General features: G+C 43.1%; 1 protein-coding gene across 1 annotated transcript in view; it reads right to left on the bottom strand.

The window, feature by feature from the left end:
- Positions 1–22,545, bottom strand: part of mical3a (microtubule associated monooxygenase, calponin and LIM domain containing 3a) — a 104,899-nt gene that overhangs the window by 36,505 nt on the left and 45,849 nt on the right. The window contains exons 3-17 of the mRNA XM_080002382.1: positions 21,719–22,155; positions 21,416–21,623; positions 21,157–21,273; positions 20,950–21,051; positions 19,581–19,736; positions 18,764–18,864; positions 15,210–15,467; positions 14,968–15,083; positions 14,135–14,261; positions 13,941–14,028; positions 13,262–13,409; positions 11,430–11,626; positions 10,799–10,917; positions 8,452–8,523; positions 8,186–8,362 (exon numbers count right to left, since the gene is read on the bottom strand). Coding sequence (XP_079858508.1) covers positions 8,186–8,362; positions 8,452–8,523; positions 10,799–10,917; positions 11,430–11,626; positions 13,262–13,409; positions 13,941–14,028; positions 14,135–14,261; positions 14,968–15,083; positions 15,210–15,467; positions 18,764–18,864; positions 19,581–19,736; positions 20,950–21,051; positions 21,157–21,273; positions 21,416–21,623; positions 21,719–22,000 — 2,268 coding nt within the window. The 5' untranslated portion in view covers positions 22,001–22,155. The remainder of the gene's footprint in view (positions 1–8,185; positions 8,363–8,451; positions 8,524–10,798; positions 10,918–11,429; positions 11,627–13,261; positions 13,410–13,940; positions 14,029–14,134; positions 14,262–14,967; positions 15,084–15,209; positions 15,468–18,763; positions 18,865–19,580; positions 19,737–20,949; positions 21,052–21,156; positions 21,274–21,415; positions 21,624–21,718; positions 22,156–22,545) is intronic.

The raw sequence follows: 22,545 nt of genomic DNA, 5'->3' as shown, positions 1-22,545 counted from the left end.
GCTGTTGGTAATCCATGGAGGGCAACTCTCTACCACAAGGTTACTCTACCAAAACAACACTTCAGTTGGGGTACTACCACATGCTTTGCTTTCCCATGGCACACGGCGGACTCTTACCAATTCCCTCTTGTCAAGTAGGGGCTTTGGTTGTTCCTGAGATTGAAGCTGATTGGCTATCTGCTCAGCCAAAAAGCTAACGCCCCCCGTGTACATCTTTACATAGCGCTATCGACAGCATCGAGGACGGGGGAAAAAAAGGAAAGGAAATGAGTTTCAGAGAAAGAAGCAGGGCAAAATATGGGCTTTTGGAGTGCAAAGTATGACATGGCAGTGACGATGTGAAAGGGCAGATTGGGAAAGGAAATTAAGTGGGGAAAAAGTGGTTGCACACTATGCACACTAAATGCTTGGATACACCCTACACACACTATACAAATGGCCAAACACAAAAACACGTTAAAAAAGCTTTAGCTCTCATTCATGCCATAAGTCGCAATGCATTTAAAATCACCCACAAAATACAGTCAGATTTGAGACATTTAAAGGATGAGAGCAAACATTAACTATGGCACTACTTTGTTGAGAAACAACAGCTGTTGAGTGATTCTCTGCTTGAATAATATCCTGCTTGATGGCTATTGGTTACTGCTCAGAATTACGCACCCATGCTCTGGTGTCATGCATACACACAGCTTAGGAATAATAATAATAATAATAATATATATATATATATATATATATATATATATATATATATATATATATATATATATATATATATATATATATATATATATATACACACACACACACACACACACACACACACACACACAATTTATATATATAATGAAAAATATAAATCATAAATATACACCAATCAGCCACAACATTAAAACCTCCTGCCAAATATTGTGTCGGCCCCCCTCGTGCCGCCAAAACAGCTTTGACCCGTTGAGGCATGGACTCCAGAAGACCTCTGAAGGTGTCCTGTGGTATCTGGTACCAAGACGTTAATAGCAGATCCTTTAAGTCCTGGAAGTTGTGAGATGGGGCCTTGGTGGATCGGGCATTTTGTTCCAGCACATCCCACAGATTCTCAATCGAATTTAAATCTTGGGATTTGGAGGCTAAGTTAACGCCATGAACTCTTTTTCATATTCCTCAAAACATTTCTGAACATTTTTTTTTAAGTGTGGCGGGGCGCATTATACTGCTGAAAGAGGCCACTGCCATCATGGAATACCGTTGCCATGAAGGTGTACTTGGTCTGCAACAATGTTTAGGTTGGTGCTACGTGTCAAAGTAACATCCACATGAATGCCAGGACCCAAGGTTTCCCAGCAGAACATGCGCAGAGCATCATACTGCCTCCGCTGGCTTTCCTTCTTCCCATAGTGCATCCTGGTACCATCTCTTCCCCAGGTACATGATGAGCACGCACCTGTCCATCAACATGATGTAAGAAAAAACTTGATTCATCAGACCAGGCCACCATCTTCCATTCCAGTTCTGTTCTGTCCAGTCCGCTCACATGCTCATTTGTAGGGGCTTTTGGCGGTGGATTCGGGTCAGCATGGACACTCTGACCAGTCTGCAGCTACACAGCCCCATACACAGCAGGCTGCGATGCAGTGTGTGCTCAGCAATTTGTGCTTCAGTAGCTCTTCTGTGGGATCAGACCAGACGGGGTAGACTTCGCTCCCCACGCGCATCAATGAGCCCATGGGTGCCCATGACCCTGTCATCGGTTCACCAATTGTCCTTCCTAGGACAACTTTTGGTAGGTACTAACCACTGCGTACCGGGAAACCCCCCGAAAAGTAGTCGTCTAGCCATCACAACTTGGCCCTTGTCAAAGTCGCTCAGATCCTTACGATTGTCCATTTTTCCTGCTTCCAACACATCAACTTCAAGAACTGACTAATGTTAATGTTGTGGTTGATAGGTGCATATCTTCACATGTTTTGTTTAATATTTGAAATATATATAAATAAATAAAAGCTTTTAAATTAAAATAAATACAGAGAATTATGATCACATGTCATGGATGCAATGGATAAAGGGGTGATTAAGCTCAACTGGATAATGTTTATCTGAAAATAAATAAAAAATCCACAAATCATTCACATACCCCAAGAATTGAGGACATAAAAAAAAATGTTTTTATTAAACTAAAACTGGAGCCATAAAATCTCTAGGATTACTGTGGATCAGATTCGAGCACATATTTGTGTTCGGTCTGTCCCAGTTTTAAAAAGTACTTCATCGTGTCATTGCAGGAATTGAAAATACGAGAGGGATGCTGGGGTTCTCTTTGAAGTTACCAATGCGACTTGCGAGGGATTCCCTTTAAAGCCAAATGACTGGAAAATGAATGGAAAATGAAAATGTAGAAAACCCCTCGGAGGAACCCAGGATTCGTCTGGATAGACAGAAGCGGTGTGATAAAGCCATGCCCATTCTGCCTTGGATGGAAAGTCAGTTGCTTCACATATCACATCCACAACCAAAGCGCATTGTAGCAATCCTCTGTCAGGTTAAGTCACTTGAAACACCCAGAGAGGATTATTTGAAAAGGCCTTCTTCCCAAAATTCCCAGGAGCGCTTGCAGTAGCTGGTGTGGCGTGTTAGGGTTTGCAAACTCGGCTGGTTTCCAGAATCCACAAAGGCTACCTGTCGGAAAGTGTCGGGGGAGGACAGCGGAGACTCGGGGGGGCTCGGGGCTCGGGCCCGGTGCCATTGTTCCGTAAATAAATGCGAGGGCTTTTTCTTAGGCTCCGGGAGAGGAAAGGAGAGAATAAAGACGATTAAAACGATTCAAAAGTTTAGAAAAATAAATTGTTTGTGCCATGAGGATACATATTGGCTGGGAATGACTTTCAGAACCTAGGGACACAGTTTAAACAGAAGGTTCATTCCTGCAGTCTACCTGCGGTCTAGAGGGCTTGCCTTCAAACTGACAGGCAAGTCGTTCCGCCCTCTCCTGAACGCTAAGCACGTGTAAGGGCATTTGGTTGTCAGACCGCAGCGCTCTGTCAGACTCCTGCAGAGAAATGCATTATTAGCTCAATAAATGGATAAAAATAACAAGAAGGTTTAGTGGTTTTCTAAAAAAGCATTCCCACGCGTCCAAGGTTGCCGTCATTGGCTGTAAATGCACTGGTTTAGATCATTTCAGTGGTTTAACCTAACTGCTTCTTATTCACTAATGTAAACATCAAAAAAAAATGGTGCAGAGTTTTAGCACTTATTGGGACGGATTTATTTTGGTGGGGAAAAACAAAAGATGGTGCGGTTAGAGTCTGAGGGCTTTTATTATTACAAGAAATAGCAGGATAGGAATTTGAGTTATTGGAAAGGATTCGGGCCGACACGAAATGGAAGGAAAAAAACAAACATATTTTTAAAAAAGATAGAAAAAAATAAAAAATAAAAAACCAGGCAGCACATCGTGGTCTCAGATTCAAAGGGAAATTTCCCAGGAAAAAAGTTGCAAAGAAGTTGATAAGTCATTCTCCACAGCAACAACCTCTAACCTTTCTGGGAGAGTCGGGAGAGGAGAGAGGCGATGCGGGGCCCTCGGCCAGGCCCCTGGACATGTACCACTGCTCTATAAAGAAACGGGAGGGCTTTTTCTTAGGCTCCAGGGTGAAGAGAGAGACACAAGAAGGACGGTTGAAACAAGGAAAAAGACTTGGAATGACAGCCTGTCCTTTGCATGCGAGTAAATACGCCAAATAAATCAAACGGCCAGAGGGGAAGTCTTTCCTGTAGCTAAATTGACCTTTTCATAAACCATCCTGTAAAAAAAACATACATTCATGATGCTTGTTTCTTAACAAAAGACAAGTCGAGAAAACCAACTCTTGCACAACATGCCCATGCATGAGATTCACCTTTGGCGGCTTGTGGGGTTTGCCTTTAAACTGAGAGATCAGGCAGTTGGCCCTCTCCTGTATGCTAGGGATGTGAATGGGCCCCGGGCCCTCAAGGTAGAGGAGCTGCCACTCCTGCAGAGGGGACTACATGGAAACATGGCGCCAAGTAAACCGTCAGTCACCGTTGGACTCAATCTTAAAAGAAAATGCAATTGTCCAACTGCAGGCACAAGCGGGTGATCGAGTCAGGACACCATTCTGCACAGAACTGCTTCAACCATGACGGTCATCGAAGATCTTATTTTAGAGGATGCCCAAAAGCACACAGTAAGTCAAGTGGCTCGTAGGGCAGGGTTAGTGGCTCGTAGAGGGTATCTGGTTGTGGTTGAGGTATTCTTCCATGGGATTGACCAGAGTTCTTCACAAAAAGTTATAGAAAAATGACCACTTGATCCCCTTCCCATTTTGGAAATACCAACTTGACAATACATCACATTATATCACATACATAACACTACCCAAGATTGTGTGCTTCTACGTCTACTTACATCAAGGCATAAAGCATTTGTAATGACAGCGAGAAGCCTCATATTAATTCAACACATAATCACAGGGAAGTAATCAAACCCACAAGGTTTTCAGACGGAGGCGGAGATCACCACTTATTCAATCCAGTTAATTCACCTACTTAGATGACACACAGTGGGGGGTCAAAAGCGGAGCTATAGAGGCAATTAGGCAAAGGGGAAAAAACTGGGTGAGCTGGGTAGGAGGCGAGATTTGACACCGACAGACAGACCGCGTGTCACCTGAGAGTGCAGAGAGAGCGAGGAGGTGGAGGAAGAGGGGAGCAGAATGGTTTTCTTTGGGCAGCTGCGAGCGCCTGAGCCGGCCAGCTGGTCGCTGCTGCTGCTCCGGGCCTTGAGAGACGAGACACGAGGGTGGTGAGGATGATGATGACGCGTTGTGAATGATGATGATCCAGCTGACTCTCGAGATACGAGTCGTAAATTCTACACAAAAGGTATCGTTCGTCTTTTTTTGTTTGAATGCGCTGCGTGGTCCCCCATGGTCACTACATGCTGTACGCAAAATCAGAAATAGGTTTAAAATTGTTTCACACACACACACACACACACACACACACACACACACACACACACACACACACACACACACACACACACACACACACACACACACACACACACACACACACACACACACACACACACACACACACGTCGGAACTACAAACTACAGACCAAATAAACTACCTAGCAGGAGTATCAGACATACACTACATTCCCAACAGGAGCGGTGAGCTAACGGTGCAGAGTTGACATGGTCAATGCGTTAAAAACACAGCATTAGCAATACACTGCATGAGTGTGTTTCCCTTATAAAGTATAAAACCTCATGGACGGAAGTAACTTCATTTGCTCCCCCTTCGCCGTGTGAGGGGGAAGAAACACCTCATGTTTATTATCCACTTTAAAAACCGTTATGGTTGTCCCGTAGCTACAGTAATTGTGTCTGGCATTTTGAGCGTCGCAGACCTCAGTGATTTGACGCAGCACCGAATGAAACGCAATTGTCAGTTGGGATTGTGGGAGTGGGAGTGCTCATAATAAGGATTTGGGCTTATTTGGTGGGAGAGAAAGCCCTGCGCTTTTCTCATTATCTCATGCTCCCGCATGAAGCATGACATCACTATTACTATTGATAAAAACGTAACTATTCCCCAGGAACAGAGAAACGGACAAATTACAATGGATCTTTTTGCGAATTTTTGTAGAAGACAGTGTTACAGTGAATAGGAGTACATAGTTTAATGGGACCTTTAAAAACAGTTGTGGTATGAACCAAATGCCTCAACATGATGAGGTAACCTTTCGACAGACTACTGATGCCAAATCATTTTAAACAGTGCTTTTACATCATCATCATTTAGCAGACGCTTTTGTCCAAAGCAACTTACGATTATCCATACACCGATGGACGCAGCCATAAGGAGCAATTATTAGGGAGATATATATATATATATATATACAAACATGCAGATATTCCTATTTTTTGTCAGAATGTGAATTGTGGATAGGTTTAAGGTATATTTCCATATTATTTCTTGTTTGTTTATTTTAGGATGATATTTCTTGTTTATCTTTAGGTTTATTTTTATGGTTGTTATTTATTTATTGTTATTGCATATTGACAATCTTTCTATTTTTTTAGTAAGTCATTCTTGGTTCATTGCATAATGACAATTTTGTATTCTGTTGTGCTGTTTGCTCTGTTGTATTCTATTACTATTGTTTATTGTTTTGATGTGAGCAGCTGTGAGCTGTAACACCGCAATTCCCCTCCTGGGATGAACAGTAGATAGAAGTATCCACCTATCTATCTCATCACATGGGCGAAAGCCTGCAGAGGGTGTAGTTTTGGAATAACCGGGCATTTCAATTACAACTACAAGGACTAACAAGTTTGTATTTATCAGCTAGCTTCCACTACCCTCTGGCTAGAAATACCACAAGCTCGTCTTTTGCTAGGTTTACGGGGAAGCAGGGGGCAGCCTATGAGGGAATGCTGGATGACGTCTTTAGCTTGGAGCCCGTAGGTTGACTGGGACTACGCAGGGAGGATAAACCGGGGAGAGCGTACCTGCTCCCCTCTGCTAGGCAGGGTCTGACACTTCACTCTCTCTTTATAGCGAATGCTGAGCTGCTCCTGCTGCTGAGTGCGTCTCTGAACCGGGGAAAAGGGGGGAGGCAAGCAGGACGGTCCAATGAGTCCATGATGTCAGTACTGTACGTCGCAGACCAAGGCTTAGTGGCCAAGCAGCCACACCCAAAATCCAAACACAGACACACACACTTAGCCAGGTTAAGAGGTAGTTGATCCACGCCAGTGGGTTAAAAATCACACGACACAACTTCATATCCATCTAGGCCACTTGATCATACCACAATCCCACACTACAATACACATGTCTAGGGGGCTTATTAGGCAGAACTACCGTTACGTCACAAAAGTGCGGTAATCCACTATTACACACCAGATAGACAGATGGTTAGACAGTTAAGGCCAGGGGTTGGAGACAATTTCTACAGGGAACGTCAGAGGTTGGGGGTGGGTCGAGGGGTCCACTCTTTACCTTTCTCCATGCTGGAACGGGAGCCAGGCGGGCTGGCTCTTTCAGAGGAGCCGGGGGCGGGGAGGGGGACAGAATGCAGTCCAGATTGGGCAGCGAGTCCCCCTTTGGGTGGTGAGATAAAGACGGCGGGCGACAAGCATGTAGTGGCACATTACGGCAGCCAAAACCACCGTAATGAGTCAGATTCACCATCCATGATGGAGGAAGAGAGACAAAGAGAGAGAGAAAGAGAGAGAGAAGTGAATCATGAAAGGACATGAGAGTCACGTGAGGTGGAAAATGTGATGTTGTTCAAAACCCAGAAGGAAATGAGGAAAGGTCATGATGAAGCCATGGTGGAATAAAGACGACTACATCGCTACGTCATGCATGTAAAAACAAAACCTGTAAGGTAAAGATAATGCAGATAACACACGAGAGATATTGAAAAGTCCTTATCTAATACAGCATCACCTTTTAACTTGTAACAAACACAACCGTCCAAAGCTCCTACATGAAATCTCCATATGCATTATTCAGTCTTGTGTGCCAACACAACCTCTTTCTCCCATTATAATAGACCCAGAAAAGTTGGTATCATTTTTGTATAATCAAAGACCAGGGCATACATAATAACACCCCCTATTAATAAAAAAAATAAAAATAAAAACTAGTGACAAAACAAGTTTTCTTAAATGACAAGCATTGACAGAAGTCTTTTTTCCTATAAGAACAATAGCGTATACTGTTCCATTAAGCCCACACAGCCCTCCCACTGCCTGATATTGGCCGGTCCGGGATCGCTGCAACCCATCGCCATTTGAGCCTATTCAGCCCACGCTGTGAAACCCAGTCAGCACTATGGACCGTAGAACAATGCACAGCCTCGTCAAAAATTTGCATTCTGGGCCTTGGTTAAGAAATGCAAGGTCCTACATTGACCTACAGGTGACCTACTACAAGGTCCTACAGGTCCTCCATTGACTCCTCCACTGAACCCAAAGAACCTTTGTGGACTCCAGAGAACCTCCCATGGACTCCAGAGAACATCCTAGGGACTCCAGACAAAAGACAATCTCATCCTCAATGTTCTCAGGGACAGAAAACTCTACCCTGAAGATGATAAACTCACACTTCTCAACAGGGGTGAATAGGAGCGGTTCCTTACCTGCCGCTTGAGGCCCGTGGACTGGGCCGGCGCGTTCTCCTCGAACTTGGCCAGCAGCTGGGTGGCCATGACCTTGACCTTGTTGTGGTTACCCGCCACCACAGACTCCATCTTCCTCTCCACTAGGGCAGTGGAGACGGGCGGCCTGTCGTCCCGTCTGGCTCTCAGACCTTCCTCCTGTGAGGATGGGGGGTTGGTCCTTGTATTAGTATTGAGCAACGGTTGCGTTTGATGTTTGAACAGAGTTTGTGTCGGCTGTAACTCACGTCTTCAGAATGAGCGGCCTGGCTGGTTTTCCTCCTCTTCCCTAAACCGTCCACTTCCTTCTCCTTTTTGTCCTGTTGAATCACATGTCAGGAGTTATTATTAAAAAGAGACACAGATCATTCTGAGAGGATGGAAAAAATGCATATGACTGTCATGATGATGAAAGTGTTGACGATATACTGTCATACAAATAATTGTGATTAACGATTTGTCTTCTTTTTTGGTCATTATATGGCACAAAAAACTGTCCTTTTTACATTGCATGGGTGAATTGCCTGATAAGAAAAAAAAAATATTACTTGGATAAAAGAATATAAAATAAAAATAAATAACATTAAGTTAAATAATAATAATTATTGTTATTATTATAATATTATAATAATATAATAAATCAAATTATCAATATTAAACAATAATCTTAAAATCTTTGATCAGCATGCTTTGATCAGCATTTTTTGGATCACTGGAAACAGTATCAACAGATCACCAAGGTCTATTTGAAGCCTTTTATTGATCATGTAGCATTATTTATTTATTTATTTAACTATTCCTAACAAGATTGAAAATTAAGAGATGGGCAAGTATCATGAATTGACAACTGTTTGTTTATTGTCAGGCAACGTGTGCAACATTCCACTCTCTCTTAAGCAGGAGGGCAAAGCTTTGGATTTAGCCCCGTTCACACCTGGCATTAACATGCGTCTTTGGTGATGATCATAAGTGGACAGCTCTCATGCCAGGTGTAAACACACCCAACGCGTCCTCAATGCAGTTTGAGAGCCCATCGCTCAAAGCACATTGGGACGTGGTCTGAGCGGCATAGGGACCATTTTGTGTAGCGCTGGAAATGCAAATGTGTCCTGGGCCACATTGAAGGGCCGCCTATTCAACTGACGTCATCCACATGAGCAGAAGTATGTACTCGTCGCACGCCAACGGCTTCATATTAAAGCCTCCCTGTTACAGAAGTGCACGATTTGTTAGTTCCAAGTAAAGTATTGACACAAAAACACACAGTTTTTACTAAATTTAGTCCCATAACAACAGAAAGCAGCGGGGAAACACTGTTTTTTGTGAGTGATCGGGACAGTCCCTTAACTCAGTTGTGTTTAAAAAAATGTTTCACACAAGTAGGAATGAAAGGAAAATAAATACATCTGTCTACACCACTGTCTAGACAGTGCAGTGGATCCCCTCCATCATCCTGATCTGCAAAACAGTGGAGAGCATGTGCGGCGCACAACTGAAGAGAAAAAAAACTCCACTCCACTTCTTTGAGTTATGTTCATGTTATATAATATTACAAGTGTGATATTCAGAATGTTATATCTATTATAACATTCGATGTTATAATGCTGCAACAGTGGAAGTAGGCTATTCAGTAAGATCCTGCACATAATTGGAGGAAACATTTTTTCATTCAAACAACTCTGAATTAGTTTACTTATAAACAGCCAACTTACTAAGAAAATTTTGGTTTTAAACTGGAATTGGGCCAGGCCATGAATGCAGCCAATGGAACGGGCCCATGCCGGGCTCAGACAGAACGTACACGGGCTCAGATCAGGTTGGGCTTGTTTTTTGGGCCCGATCTAAGCTCTAGGGGCTGTGCGCTGAAAATAAATAAATAGATAGATAGATGGATAGATGGATAGATAGCTAGATAGATAGATAGATAGATAGATAGATAGATAGATAGATAGATAAAATAGAAAATTCATGTGTAGCGGTCAATGTTGACAATATCAACACTGACCGCTACATATTAATTTTCTATTTGCCGCCACAAAATAAATAAATAAATGTATGGGAAACACTGCCGTGCATTACAGGGAAGAGAAATTGTGTTGCGTGTTTTGCATCATCTGATGGGCTCTTCTGATCGGCCTTTATACCGATATCAACGAATAACGGCCGATCGATCGCAGCACCCGTATTTTATTCTGTTTTATATTGTGAAATCATTATGTTAAATTGCGTGGAATAACTAAGCTTTATGATTTTACAATCAAAGTAGCAGGCCGCATCAAATTGTAGGCCGAATGTGGCCCAAGATATGTATTTTGAGAACCCTGGTACAAGCCTATGATAGTTTATTGGTACACATCCACACTATGAAGAAGAGACATTTATTGACATCGAAATTCATTTACACAATTCATTGTTGAAATGTACCGAGTTTGCATTCATTCTATTTTCAAGATTCCCCTACATTTTTGATGAAAACATATTATTGCAGAATCTAACTATTTAAAAAAGGTGATTGCAATCAGGTGATTATGTAATAACCGTGACAGCCCTAGGAATGCATAGTTCAACAGGGATTCCGGGTGGGGAGAGCCTGACCTTGGGGTTGCGTTTCCGTGAGATGGCGATGCTCTGACCCAACTTGCTGAGGAAGGAGATGGGAGATTTGGTGCTGGCTACCAGCGCTGCTTTGTCTTCCGGACTCAAGTTGTGGCTCTCTGAGGAGGGACAGAAACAAAACAACAAAAATGTTGACAGTAAAAACAGAAGAATGTCAAAAAGACACATAGGCTACATACATATACATACATACATTTACTATACAGAAGATTATACATAAAATAATAACAACAACAACAGTAATAATAATAATAATAATAATAATAATTATTATAATAATAATAATAATAAAAATAATAAAGATATTGACATCATCGGCAAAATGTAAATGCTCAGCCTTTTGAAATTGCTGGTTAATCAAATCCCAAATGCTGGTTGAAATCACTTTTGAGGAGCCTTCACCATCATTTAAAATCCCATTTTATATTTTATTTTGATTGTCTGAATTAGTGGAAAAAATGATTAACAGATTAATTGTTGATTAAATTAATAATTTGTTGCAGTTCTAATGGCTTAACTTTCAATTAATTGCTGATGAAATTAGTAATTTTTCCAGCTCAACCAGTAGACAACAGACACGTTCGAGACCTCCTGCAGTGCTCCCACTAACCTCCAGGGGGCACTGTGTCCCTGAACATCTCGTAGAACTGGCTGAGGTACATGACCATGGAGAGCTTGTCAGGCTCCACCACCGAGGACATCTCCTTGCCCGTCATGCAGGGCGAGATGCCAAACTCCCGCTCGGCCACGTCAAAGCCCAGCTGGTTGTTTCTCTCCTGGTTCCTCTCGTCCAGGGAGTCAAAGTCGCTGAAGGAGAGAGGAGCATTGAGGGATGTAGGGATGTAGACATTGTAGACACAACTATATATACCAGCAGGGTCATAATGTCAGCCGTTTTGTCAACACGACTCTCAATCATCGCTCCGATCCACTTGACAGACGCAAAGTGTGCTCCCCCCTTCAAGCATTAGCAACCAAATGGAATCTGTATGGTCGTACGTGACATGGATTATATTACTGGATTTGCCGTAACGGCCGAGCCTCGCCCTGGCATCTAAATGCACAGCTCATCAATATGCGTTAACGTCACATTTAGTCCGTTTAAAGGCATTAGCATTTGCATTACGCCTCCCTCTGAGGAATTGGACGTTCTTTTTCCCTTCAAAATAAGTTCTTCTGTAATAACGCGCAACCATCAGCTTGGGGAATGAGAGCGCAGTTTTTCCCCAGGGGTATTGGTCCTGATAAATCCGCCTCCCCCTTCCACCACCACTTGGCCTATTAAAAGGCATCATCAACAGCACTTTGTAAAAAGGTCAGGCAGGACACAAACATTAATAGATAATAATGCTAACTACTGTGGTGACCCAGGGGAGTAAACAATGCACATTATGGAGGAGCTGTGTGTGTGTGTGTGTTTTAGTGAGGTCAAGGAGGTGGGACATGACTGGGAACTGTCACCTCGTTTAAGTTAATGGACAAACTGGGGCCTGCGGGCACGGTCGGACACTTGACGTCACCAGTAAACAACAAACAGCGCTATAAACCCAGCAGGCACGCCGTTCCAACCAGTACAGCTGATCCAGGGCAACCGTACGTTTATTTTTTTTGTTGTTGTTTGTTTTGTTTTTTTCCCCAGGCATACCGTGCCTGAAGGCATACCTTGGATTATGAGTTGATTTTGATTGTTGATAGTTTCTCTTCAGGTTTACTTTTCTGGTTTATTGTTATTTTTTAGGTTTATTGGATATTGGCATTTTATTGTATCTTCAAGAACATTTTTTAGGGTTCATGTAAAATTTTGCTTGTTTTTTGTGTACTTTTTGGGTATATTTTCTTTTTTATCATTAGGTTATTCTCTATTGCCAAAGTTATTGTTCATTGTTTATTTTGAGGTTTATTTTCTCGTTAATTGTTGGATTCATTTTATTATACATTTTTTGGTTTAATGTATACTGCAAAGCCAATTCTTTAGTTCATTGCATATTGCCATTTACTGTATTAATTTCTATTACATGAATATTCTTACCCACGGTTTTGATGTGTTCCTATATCCCATTTTCAAACTTTGCTGCATGGTTACATTCTGGGTTGATAACTATCCCCCTTTTCCAAACCCCCTGCCTTTACAATCCATTCAGAGACAAAAGCGTTGCAGGCGGGACAATGTGCGTGAGCTGGTTAAAATAAAAGATTCAGTGAAACTGAAACGTTTACAGCAATGGCGGAGGCACTAAAAGAAGGCAAGTATAGTAAAGCCAAAAAAATAAGGGAAAATTGGAGACAGGGCTGAACCTGGGCTTAGCTCTCCCACAATGGCAAAAACTCAAAGAAGGGATGAGGAGCGATTCACATTTGCTGTAGAGGATTTCCCAGATTCCCCAGACAAAAAAAATAAAATCAAAATTAGTTTCTCCATTTGCATTTTATTCAAATACTCACATGAGATCTGGCCTGTATCTGTGTATGAGGGCACACAGCGCCAAGCCGCTCTTCCAGGACATGGTCAGGTCCGTGACGTTGACGTTCTTGTATCCCTCCGTCTGCCTCTGGCACCAGTTCAGCAGCTTGCTGGAGCGAGCGATGGATTCTGGAGACAGTGGATGGAAGACAGACTTTACACCAAATCACAACTCCATCAGTGCATGCAACGCCTAGTGCAAGGGGGGGGGGGGGGTTACATTCACAGTCTCATCATCCCTGTTAGTCCCAACTTTGGTCAGATGTTGAATCTTTCCATGTGAGACCAAACGTAAAGGTAGCGATGGACACTAGAAGTTAGGAGATCCTTTCATCCAAACCCTTTATCAAAGGTTAGTGAATGCAAAAACAAATTCCAGGGAATGGCTTTCAGTCCGTCCAGTTAAAATTTATATGAATCGCTGCATTCAGAGGTCCACGGCAGATACGGTTAGAAACACCTGAGGAGTAACCCCAGGCGATGATGGGGTTTGTGTCACAGTACCTGGAAACCGCTTGTCAAGGAGATAATAGTCTGGAGTGGAAATAGTTGAATATTACATTTCAGGGCAAGAGAACAAAAAAGATTTTTTTTAACAACATCCTATCTCAATGTCTTACATGCAAACAAACTAGTAATTAGTTGATAGGCGGTACCCACCGTTCCTGGCCAGCTTGGGCGTGGACGAGTTGATCACGTTCTCGATACGCATTTCCTTGGACTCACCGGTGTCAATGAGGTGCCGCACCTGTCGGATCGGAATGAACACTAACGCATTACGGGAGTGGGAGTCCTGTAATTTGTCATTTGAATTCTCAGCGCATTTTTCTTTCTCTATAAAGCCAATAGATCACCTGGTTTGGCCTGAGGAAGTTAAGGCTGATGTTTGGGTAGCGGGTGGTGGGGTCCACGCTGTAGTGGCTAAAGTTCTTGCTGACATTTTCTGGCGTGGTCTGTGGCAGCAGGCGGTATATGCTCTCCCTGAAATCCAAGGGGGAAAGGGGGAAGATCCAAACATTACACACAAAAAATAAAGATTTGAAAACTGTCAAAGAAAAAAGAATACATCAATACAGTTCTGATTTGCAAGGGAATAATAATAATAATAATAATAATCACAAAAACAATAGAAGGAAAAAAAAAAAAAAAATATATATATATATATATATATATATATATATATATATATATATATATTTTATTTTTTTTATTTATTTATTTATTTATTTTTGTGTGTGTGTGTGTGTGTGTGTATATACACACACACAAAAAGAGATAAAAAAATAAAAATAATAAAATATATAATAATTGTAATAATAATAATATATATATATATATAAAAACCTCATAATTCAAAACTAAATATATAATCGGTAACCATGGCAACAGAAGTAGAGGAAGCACTCATGTGACTTCTATATGCCTGATACCTCATGTATCAGGCATATAGAAGTCACATGAGTGCTTCCATAGGCTGAAGGAGTATATTCAATTATGCTGTTGTGAGAGGCTCTGATCCCATTAGTAAAACCAGACTGACGCCAGGGACCTTAATCCAAACAAACTTCCCAGCATAGCACTCAGAGATAAAACGTGGCGGTGGAATGTGTTTGGACTTCAAGTGGGAGTATTTCTTGGTGTGGGGTTGAATCAGTCAGAGTATCATGGTTTCCATCGTCACGCTCACCTTTCGGCCAACACCTCCAGAGGGGTGTTGCCCTGGGCCCAACTCCGCACCATCCAGCTAGAGTCCATGGCTGCCAGGAAACCTCGGGCGATGCCGGTGCCCATGGGCCAGAAGGGCTGGGGACACACGAGCAAAAAAAACAAAAACGATAATGAATACTGTGGGAGAAGAAGTCCTAGACTCTCTTCCCACAAACCAAGTTGAGTTTCAGGATGAAAACCCTCATCCTGGTTCTCCTTTACCTCCAGCAGGCTATCGCCCACCAGGGCCACCAGCAGCTTGTGGCCGTTGCGCTGCCGCACCAGGGCGGCGTTCTCCGAGGCGTACATGCAGGTGAAGTCGAACATGGCCACGTCGGGTAGGCCGTAGTGGTTGATGGCGAAGTCTAGTGTAGGCAGCTGGCGGTTGGTAGAGAAGTCGGCAGCTTCGCAGGCGTAGGACAGCAGGGCGGCCTGGTCCACGTTGGCCCTTGACAGCAGCAGCTCCGTGTCCGCGTAGTCCTGGATTGAACGGGAGCAGGAGTTACCTACGTCCTGGGTTTCCGTTATCAGGTAATTACCGGTATTTGACCGGGAAAATCTGTTGGGAGTCTGACAAATCTCTCTGGCTGAGAATGTCTGGTGATAATATCTCCCTTTAAAGACAATTTGAATTAGTGCGATAGACGATAGAACGAAAACAATAATTAGCGCAATATTTTTTTCCTAGATGTCGAAATAAAATAGGCTCGATCATTTTGATAGTCTTTCGCAGATTTGTTCATTTGTAGAGGCTTTAGGCAAGTTGCAACGGAAAGCTAATCAATTTGGACAATCTAAAGCTGACCTTTCACCTCTAACCAATTAGGTTGGTCGATATAGAAAGAAGCACCACCCTCCCTCGTGGGCAGGATGCACTTGTAAACACACTGGCAGCGGAGACCGAGCTGCAGTGCCCAGATTGAAGAAGAACATGGAGATGAAGAAGATTCTTTATTTGTCACATGGCACAACACAGAGACGGCAAACAACACACATGCTTCAAATGGTGGCCAGCGAAACTTGTTGTCTGCTTCGAACCAATCCCAGGTTGTGCTTCCTCTGGGGGGCAGCCAGGAGCAGTGGGCAGTACATAGCGATGCTCCCAGGGACCAAACCCAAATGTCCATCGCTGGTCAGATGACAATCTTCAACATGTTTTTGGTGGGGATTCTTACCGGTGTTAAATGGAGGAAACCCCACGTGAGCACAGGGAGAACATGCAAACTCCACACAAAAAGGCCCCTATTCGGGAGACCACCCACTAGGGCACAGTGCCAACTGCACCCCAGGCGGGAATCAAACCCAGGAACCTTTTGCTGTGAGGCAGCAGTGCAAGCAATGTGCCACTGTGGCTAAAAATTAGCAACTCGGAGGGGGAGAAAGATCGTTGACAACAGGGCCATATACAGAATCATATACAGTTCATATCCATGGTTTGACCAAAAGCAGATGGTAAATAGTCATTGTGTAAAATATGCAGACGAGACGATGAAGACGGGTAACACCAAAAACTTTATTATTTATTTACATTTAGGCCGACTTGCCATATTTATTTTGTTTTTGATTTGATCTAACTTTTATTTAAGTGAAATGTTAATTAAAGCAGCTGCACTTGTTACTTCCTCACTTCATACTTACATTACTACTGGCCTACATCAAAATTTTTTTTAATTGCAAAGAGTTTTTAATACATTTTATTTTATCTGAGAAAAGGCACAGAGCGAACCAAAATTATTTGGCTTCAAGTCAGCGGCAGCACACCGTAATTAAAATGTTATGAGCCAGGTACTGTTATGAGCCAGATACTGTTATGAGCCAGATACTGTAGGCCTACGTGTAAATGTTTGGTTTGTTTACAAATAGTTTATATTCTGTTTTATTTTATCTCAGAATATGTAGGCCTCAAGCTGAAGGAAATTCTTTATGTTTACGTGCTTTGCCGCAACGAATGTAGGCGAGCGGAATATTTATTTATTTATATTTAAAAGAGCTTTATGGATGTGAGTCGATTGACGGGCCTTATTTTATTTGGAATATAATGTATAAGCAAAAGTAGCCTACTTTTCAATAAAAAAATATTCTAGATCGACATGACTTGATGACATCATTATTAATATTGCCTGCCTATCAATTGTTTTTAAGCTCAATAAACACAGATAGTATTTAACCAGAATTTCTCCCATTTCTCCAGGACATTGAAATCTTCCAGGACACGTGGACCGGCACCAATTTTTTCCCAATGGAAACCCGGCTTACATCAATACTGAGAACCAAGAGGAGCAAGAAGGGAGCGAGAACGTCCTGGAGTTTTGGGGGGAGGGGTTGATCAAAGGAAGTGGGTTTACGTTGAAAGCAAGAAACAGTAAAATATTAAGTTCAGAAGAGTGAATGTGTGATTGCGGTACAGGGAAGGGTATGAACTAGGTGGTTCTATGAAATGTTATGAGAACTTTTTCCCTAGGTCAGATGGCAAGGTAAGTGATCAGGAACTGAGGTACCATGGCCTTTCTTCCCCAGAACTGGTTGAAGTTGAGACCTCATGAATTCAAATGTAAGACCCTTTAATGACTTTTAAGGCCTAATATTTGCTGCACTGAATTCAAGACATATCAAGCGTTTTAAGGATGTGCACCCTGGACAGAGTAAAGTAAGTGAACGTGTGTGAGAGAAATGTTCATCTTCAGCATGTGCAGAGAGAGATTTAAGACAAATTAAGATAAATTTGCCGGCAGCAGTTGAGTCAAGTTAAGCCTATAGCCGTTGAAATTATATATCTTGGAACAAATTCTTTGGGTCTTCTCCGTGTTAAGAGGACAACAGGGAAGCTACGTGCAGGGGAACTGCACCGACACGTAGAGTGATTAATGGAAGGCTTCATGAATTACATGTTTTTAAAGAGGAAAGGAACATTCTTCCCCCCCTTCTAGAAACCTGGCTGCCCCCATGCGAGGCAGGCGGGTGGTGGTGGTACAGGGTGCGGGTGGGTGGTGTGGCCCTGAATAAGTACTGTTCTCTAATTCATGGTTCGGCCAGAGGAGCTGTATGGACTGGCTACCCAGTTGCCAGAACTACGACATTGCCTCCTTCACCAGCTCTTTCTCAGGGATCAGATTCAGCTGTTATTAGGGATATTTAAAAAAAGATGTGCCTGGCACATTTAACTGAAACTTCTTGAAGACACTACACAAGTAGTACTTAAGGAAAACATGCCTCTTTGCCGCTTCCAACCTTGAGAATAGACTTTAAAGTCTTGCTATGATGCAAAATCTTGCTATGATTTCATTTTGTGGGCTTTAATCCTTGCTTAGTGCAGGGCTTAATCACTATTTCAGAATTGCTATATTCAATTTGAAAAAAAAAAAAGAAAAAGCAGCACTGAGAAAATGCATTTATCTGCAAGCCACAAATAACAGTGCACTTGTAAAAACATTTGAACACGCAACCCGGAGAACTCGAGAGCCAAGAGGAGTTTTAGAACTTTGTCTAATTTCCTGTGGATGGTGGCCAGACGTCCATAATGAGGACAAAAACTCTGATTAAGTGTGGTTGAGTTGGCAGTTTGTTCCTACATGTTGCTGGCTTACACAGACCATTAGACCATCGCTAGGTAGAGAGAAGGAGCAAAGGATGAACGACTCCCAGGCAGATAGAAGGGACAATAGAGACTGTATAGAGTGTATGTGTGTGTGTGTGTGTAGCATGAAGATACAGCAGTCATATCAGCATCAGAGGCAAGAATCAAGCATCAAGGGTCCGCCATAGCCTTTATAACTCACATGCAGAATGACTCCTTTCTCCAGCAGGCTCTGCTTTTTTGCAGTCATCACAAAGTAGTGCGTGTCATCCTTGTAGTAGACAATGTTTTCCAGGTCAATTCCTTAGAGGAGCAACAGAGAGGTGGAAGAAAAAGAAGAAGAAAAAAACATGAAGAACAAGAAGAAGAGACTGTTACGAAGATGCTCAAAACACGATTTGCCTCGGCTGACCGTCCCGCGGCGGCCCGCTGTAAATGCCATCATTGGAGAACAACGGAGGCAATTACATGACTCGGAGCACAAAAGCAAAAGGCCCGGGGACGCTGCTCTGTCAGCAGTAACCTCCAATAGCAGAGTTTGGCATCAAACCCGACATCAAGCTTTTTTAATTGGAGGACGGACACATCCAGAACTATGACCAAAGTGGAGATATTTATCTATATATTTGGTTCTTAATACAAACATCAACGGGAAACAGCCTACGCAATGAATACAGATCACACAGCCCCCAATAGTAACTCTTAAGGTGTAACATGGTAGGGCTGAGCGAACTTAGCGCCTTAATATCATTAATGACTATTGGTGCATTTGTAAGATATTTACAAACAATAAATATTTGAGAAGCAACAAGAGGTATTGCAGCTAGTACAGTCTATGAAGCCTTAAAGACAATTTACTAGACAACATTTAGCAATCACAATATCACAACAACCAAAATCCCAGATGATATCCAGTCTAAATTCACAATATCCATATTATAACAATATATTTCCCATTCCCATCACACAGCGGTACTTCTAATGCTCTGGAAGAACAGCGGAATGGGGCTTTGACGGACCTGTGGCCTCCCGGAGGTCCTGGAAGAACTTCTGGTTGAAGATGAAGGCCACCCCGCTGATCTCCTCCACCTTGGCCTCGGCCGTCGTGTTTCTGTTGATGAAGTTTGCCGTGATGGCGATAGCCAGCTTGCCGCGGAACTCCTTACGCCGGAAACCTGAGGAAAAAGGTGCGCAGTAGAAGGATGTCACCTCAAAGTTAAGAGTCAGGATATTAGGATCACAAGACTAAGTGTCGTAATACTGAGTGAACGTATGCTCTGACCCAGCCGTCTAGCCATCGCAATTTGGCCCAAGTCCCTCAGATCCTGCTTCCAACACATCAACTTTAAGAACCGACTGTTCACTTTCTTCCTAATATATCCAACCCCTTGACAGGTGCCATTGTAATGAGATGAGCAATGTTATTCACGTAACCTGTCAGTGGGTTTAATGTTGTGGCGGATCGGTGTATATAGCAACTACTGTTTAGCTGAGAGGGTTGCAATAAAAATACTGATAGAAGTATAGTAGTAGTATAGTATAGAAGTAGTGGTGTAGAATAGCAGAAATACATTCATTGCAATTGCCCACTTGTTGGGGAATGCAAACTTTTTAACCAGCAAGTATGTCAGTGTATATTTATTTTTACATCGCATTTTAATTCAACCCTTAAATTGTCTGACAGGTTTCCACTTCCATCCTAAATTAAATATAAAATTGTGCTTCATAAAAAGAACCAAGAATCACATTACATAATACAAATACAAATTCTACAGCTGCTTTTCATTTTATTATTTGGTCCCTTTATATCTCATCCCTCTCTGGGAATAAAACCCACATGTATCTTGACTATAGTAGTGACTTTATGGTGTTTCGGGCCCTGTGAGTGTAGTTCCTGGATCTCCCACAGGGAGCCAGTTTCCCTTTATGGATGTAACGGGCGACAGGATAGCGAGAGGTCATGGTCGTCTGCTCCACAGGGGTTCACTCGCTGCCGGTGGCCTGGTGAGGCCCGTTTCCCTATATAGAGGAAGCGGAAAGCCAATTGCTGCTCCGCTCTGGTTTTCTTATAGAGCACCCCAGGAGTACTCATCAATACATGGCTGATAAATGCGCATGCTCTTAGCTGCATTCAAACACTGTGCACTAATACACACTCTAATGTACAAAGTGGAGTTATTTCAGGCACGCGATGGAAAACAACCCCAACAAAAAACAAACAAAAAAAACAAAAAAACATATTTTACCAGAAGTTCCCATGAAACTAAAAAAATAAAAGAAAGAAAGAAGAAGAAAAAAAACATTTTGCCTTTCTAGTCTAATCACACTTTGGCAGCTGTTCAGTGCTTCCTCAATGCAGCACTCCACAGTCAGGGCACATGCACTCGCCTGACAGGGTGTTTCTCCTCCCGTCTGCGCCAATGATGACATCAAAGTCCAGCTCGTTGACAGGGTGTGTCCTTGGGTTCACCTCAGCTCTCCAGCCTATCCCTAAGAAAACACCCCAGGCGTAAGCAGACAGAAATGACTCAACAGGACCAAGCCAAGCCTGTCTCTAACAGAGTACTCAAAGTACTTCAATGGCCGGGGTCTTACGTTCGCTCTCTTGGTCATCAGGAGGCTCTATCAGACCCTTGAACTCTACGTTGACGTGGATTTCAATGCCGAGGAGGAGAGCTACTTTGAGCAGCATCAGCTGGAGCTGACGAATACCTTTAGGGGATATTGAGATAAACAATCAATCAATAATCAAAATGTACCGGCTACAAACACCTCTGAGTCCACTAGAGGGATGATCTTTGACGCTTCTACAACTTCCTCAGTGCTAGCGAACACAGAAATGGCATCCACTCACTAATATGATCGATTGCACCAGCGCAGAATTTGCCGTAGAATTTCTTGGCCCCGAGGCCCCTGAGGTCCTGGATGGTGAAGGGCCAGAGGTGAAGCACATTGTTCCTGGAGAATGCGTCCCTTTTCTCCAGCAGTACGACCTTGGCCCCCAAGAAGCCCAGCTCGATGGCTGTGCGTAGTCCGCATGGCCCCGCGCCGATAATGAGACACTACGGGAACAAGAGGAAGAATGTTGTGATGCCAATAATAATTTTAACACAAACAGGGAATTTTAAAAGGACTCTTTTCCTTTGAATTCGCCTACCTTTGAGTTGGCACATGCTCGGCCCTTCTTGTACTCCTTATGGCTGGCCCTCTTGTCCAGCTTCGCCCAGAGAGCCTTGGCCTTCCAGTAGTTGAGTTTGGACTTGAGCTTGTGGTAGAAGACCCGGTACTCAATTGGCTTGAGCTCCAGGTGGTCACAGAGCTCTTGGAAGGCCTTCAGCGTGCCCTTACACGTGGAGGCCTGGACAAAGTTGTCGAACAGGACGTGGGACCGGTTGGCTCCCTCTCCCCCAGCAACAACACCAGCACCCCCGTCCCCCATGGTCCAGACTTACGTGAGGGCCGCGAAGGGCCCTGCAAACCCCCCACCAGACAAGGGTCTCTGGGTCCGGCCCCAGCCCTGGCACTGCTTGGGACTCTCTGGTGGGGAGAGGGGGTGGAGGGGAGCTCTAACTGCCAGCCTCAGGTAGCTTCATCCTGTTGTGGAAAGAGAGGGGAACTGTAAAACAAGGTGCATCCTAAGAAGGTTGACACAATCATCTTGAGAAACCACATTTATTGCGACACAAACCTATTTTTTTATACTGCAGGTGCAGAAAGTTAACAAGACATAGACATTAAGGAGCACAGGAACACATAACTGTATTACATTGTGAGTACAAACTAAGGAGAAGCCACCGCCCCCCCCCTTTTAGATAAAACAGCACAAAAGCACTGATTAAAAAGTCAACTTGAGCTGACAGCACACCACTTCCCCGACTTTGAGAGACTCTATAAATCTGAAAGAGCTACGATCCTTTCTGCCCCTACGACACAATCAACACGCCTTATCAGGTAAGCAATGAAATTGAGCAATTAATGATAAAG

Source organism: Zeus faber (genome assembly GCF_960531495.2).
Source record: "Zeus faber genome assembly, chromosome: 6".
Classification (NCBI taxonomy): domain Eukaryota; kingdom Metazoa; phylum Chordata; class Actinopteri; order Zeiformes; family Zeidae; genus Zeus; species Zeus faber.
Note: the sequence above shows the minus strand (reverse complement) of the source record. Positions and strands in the feature narration are given on the sequence as shown.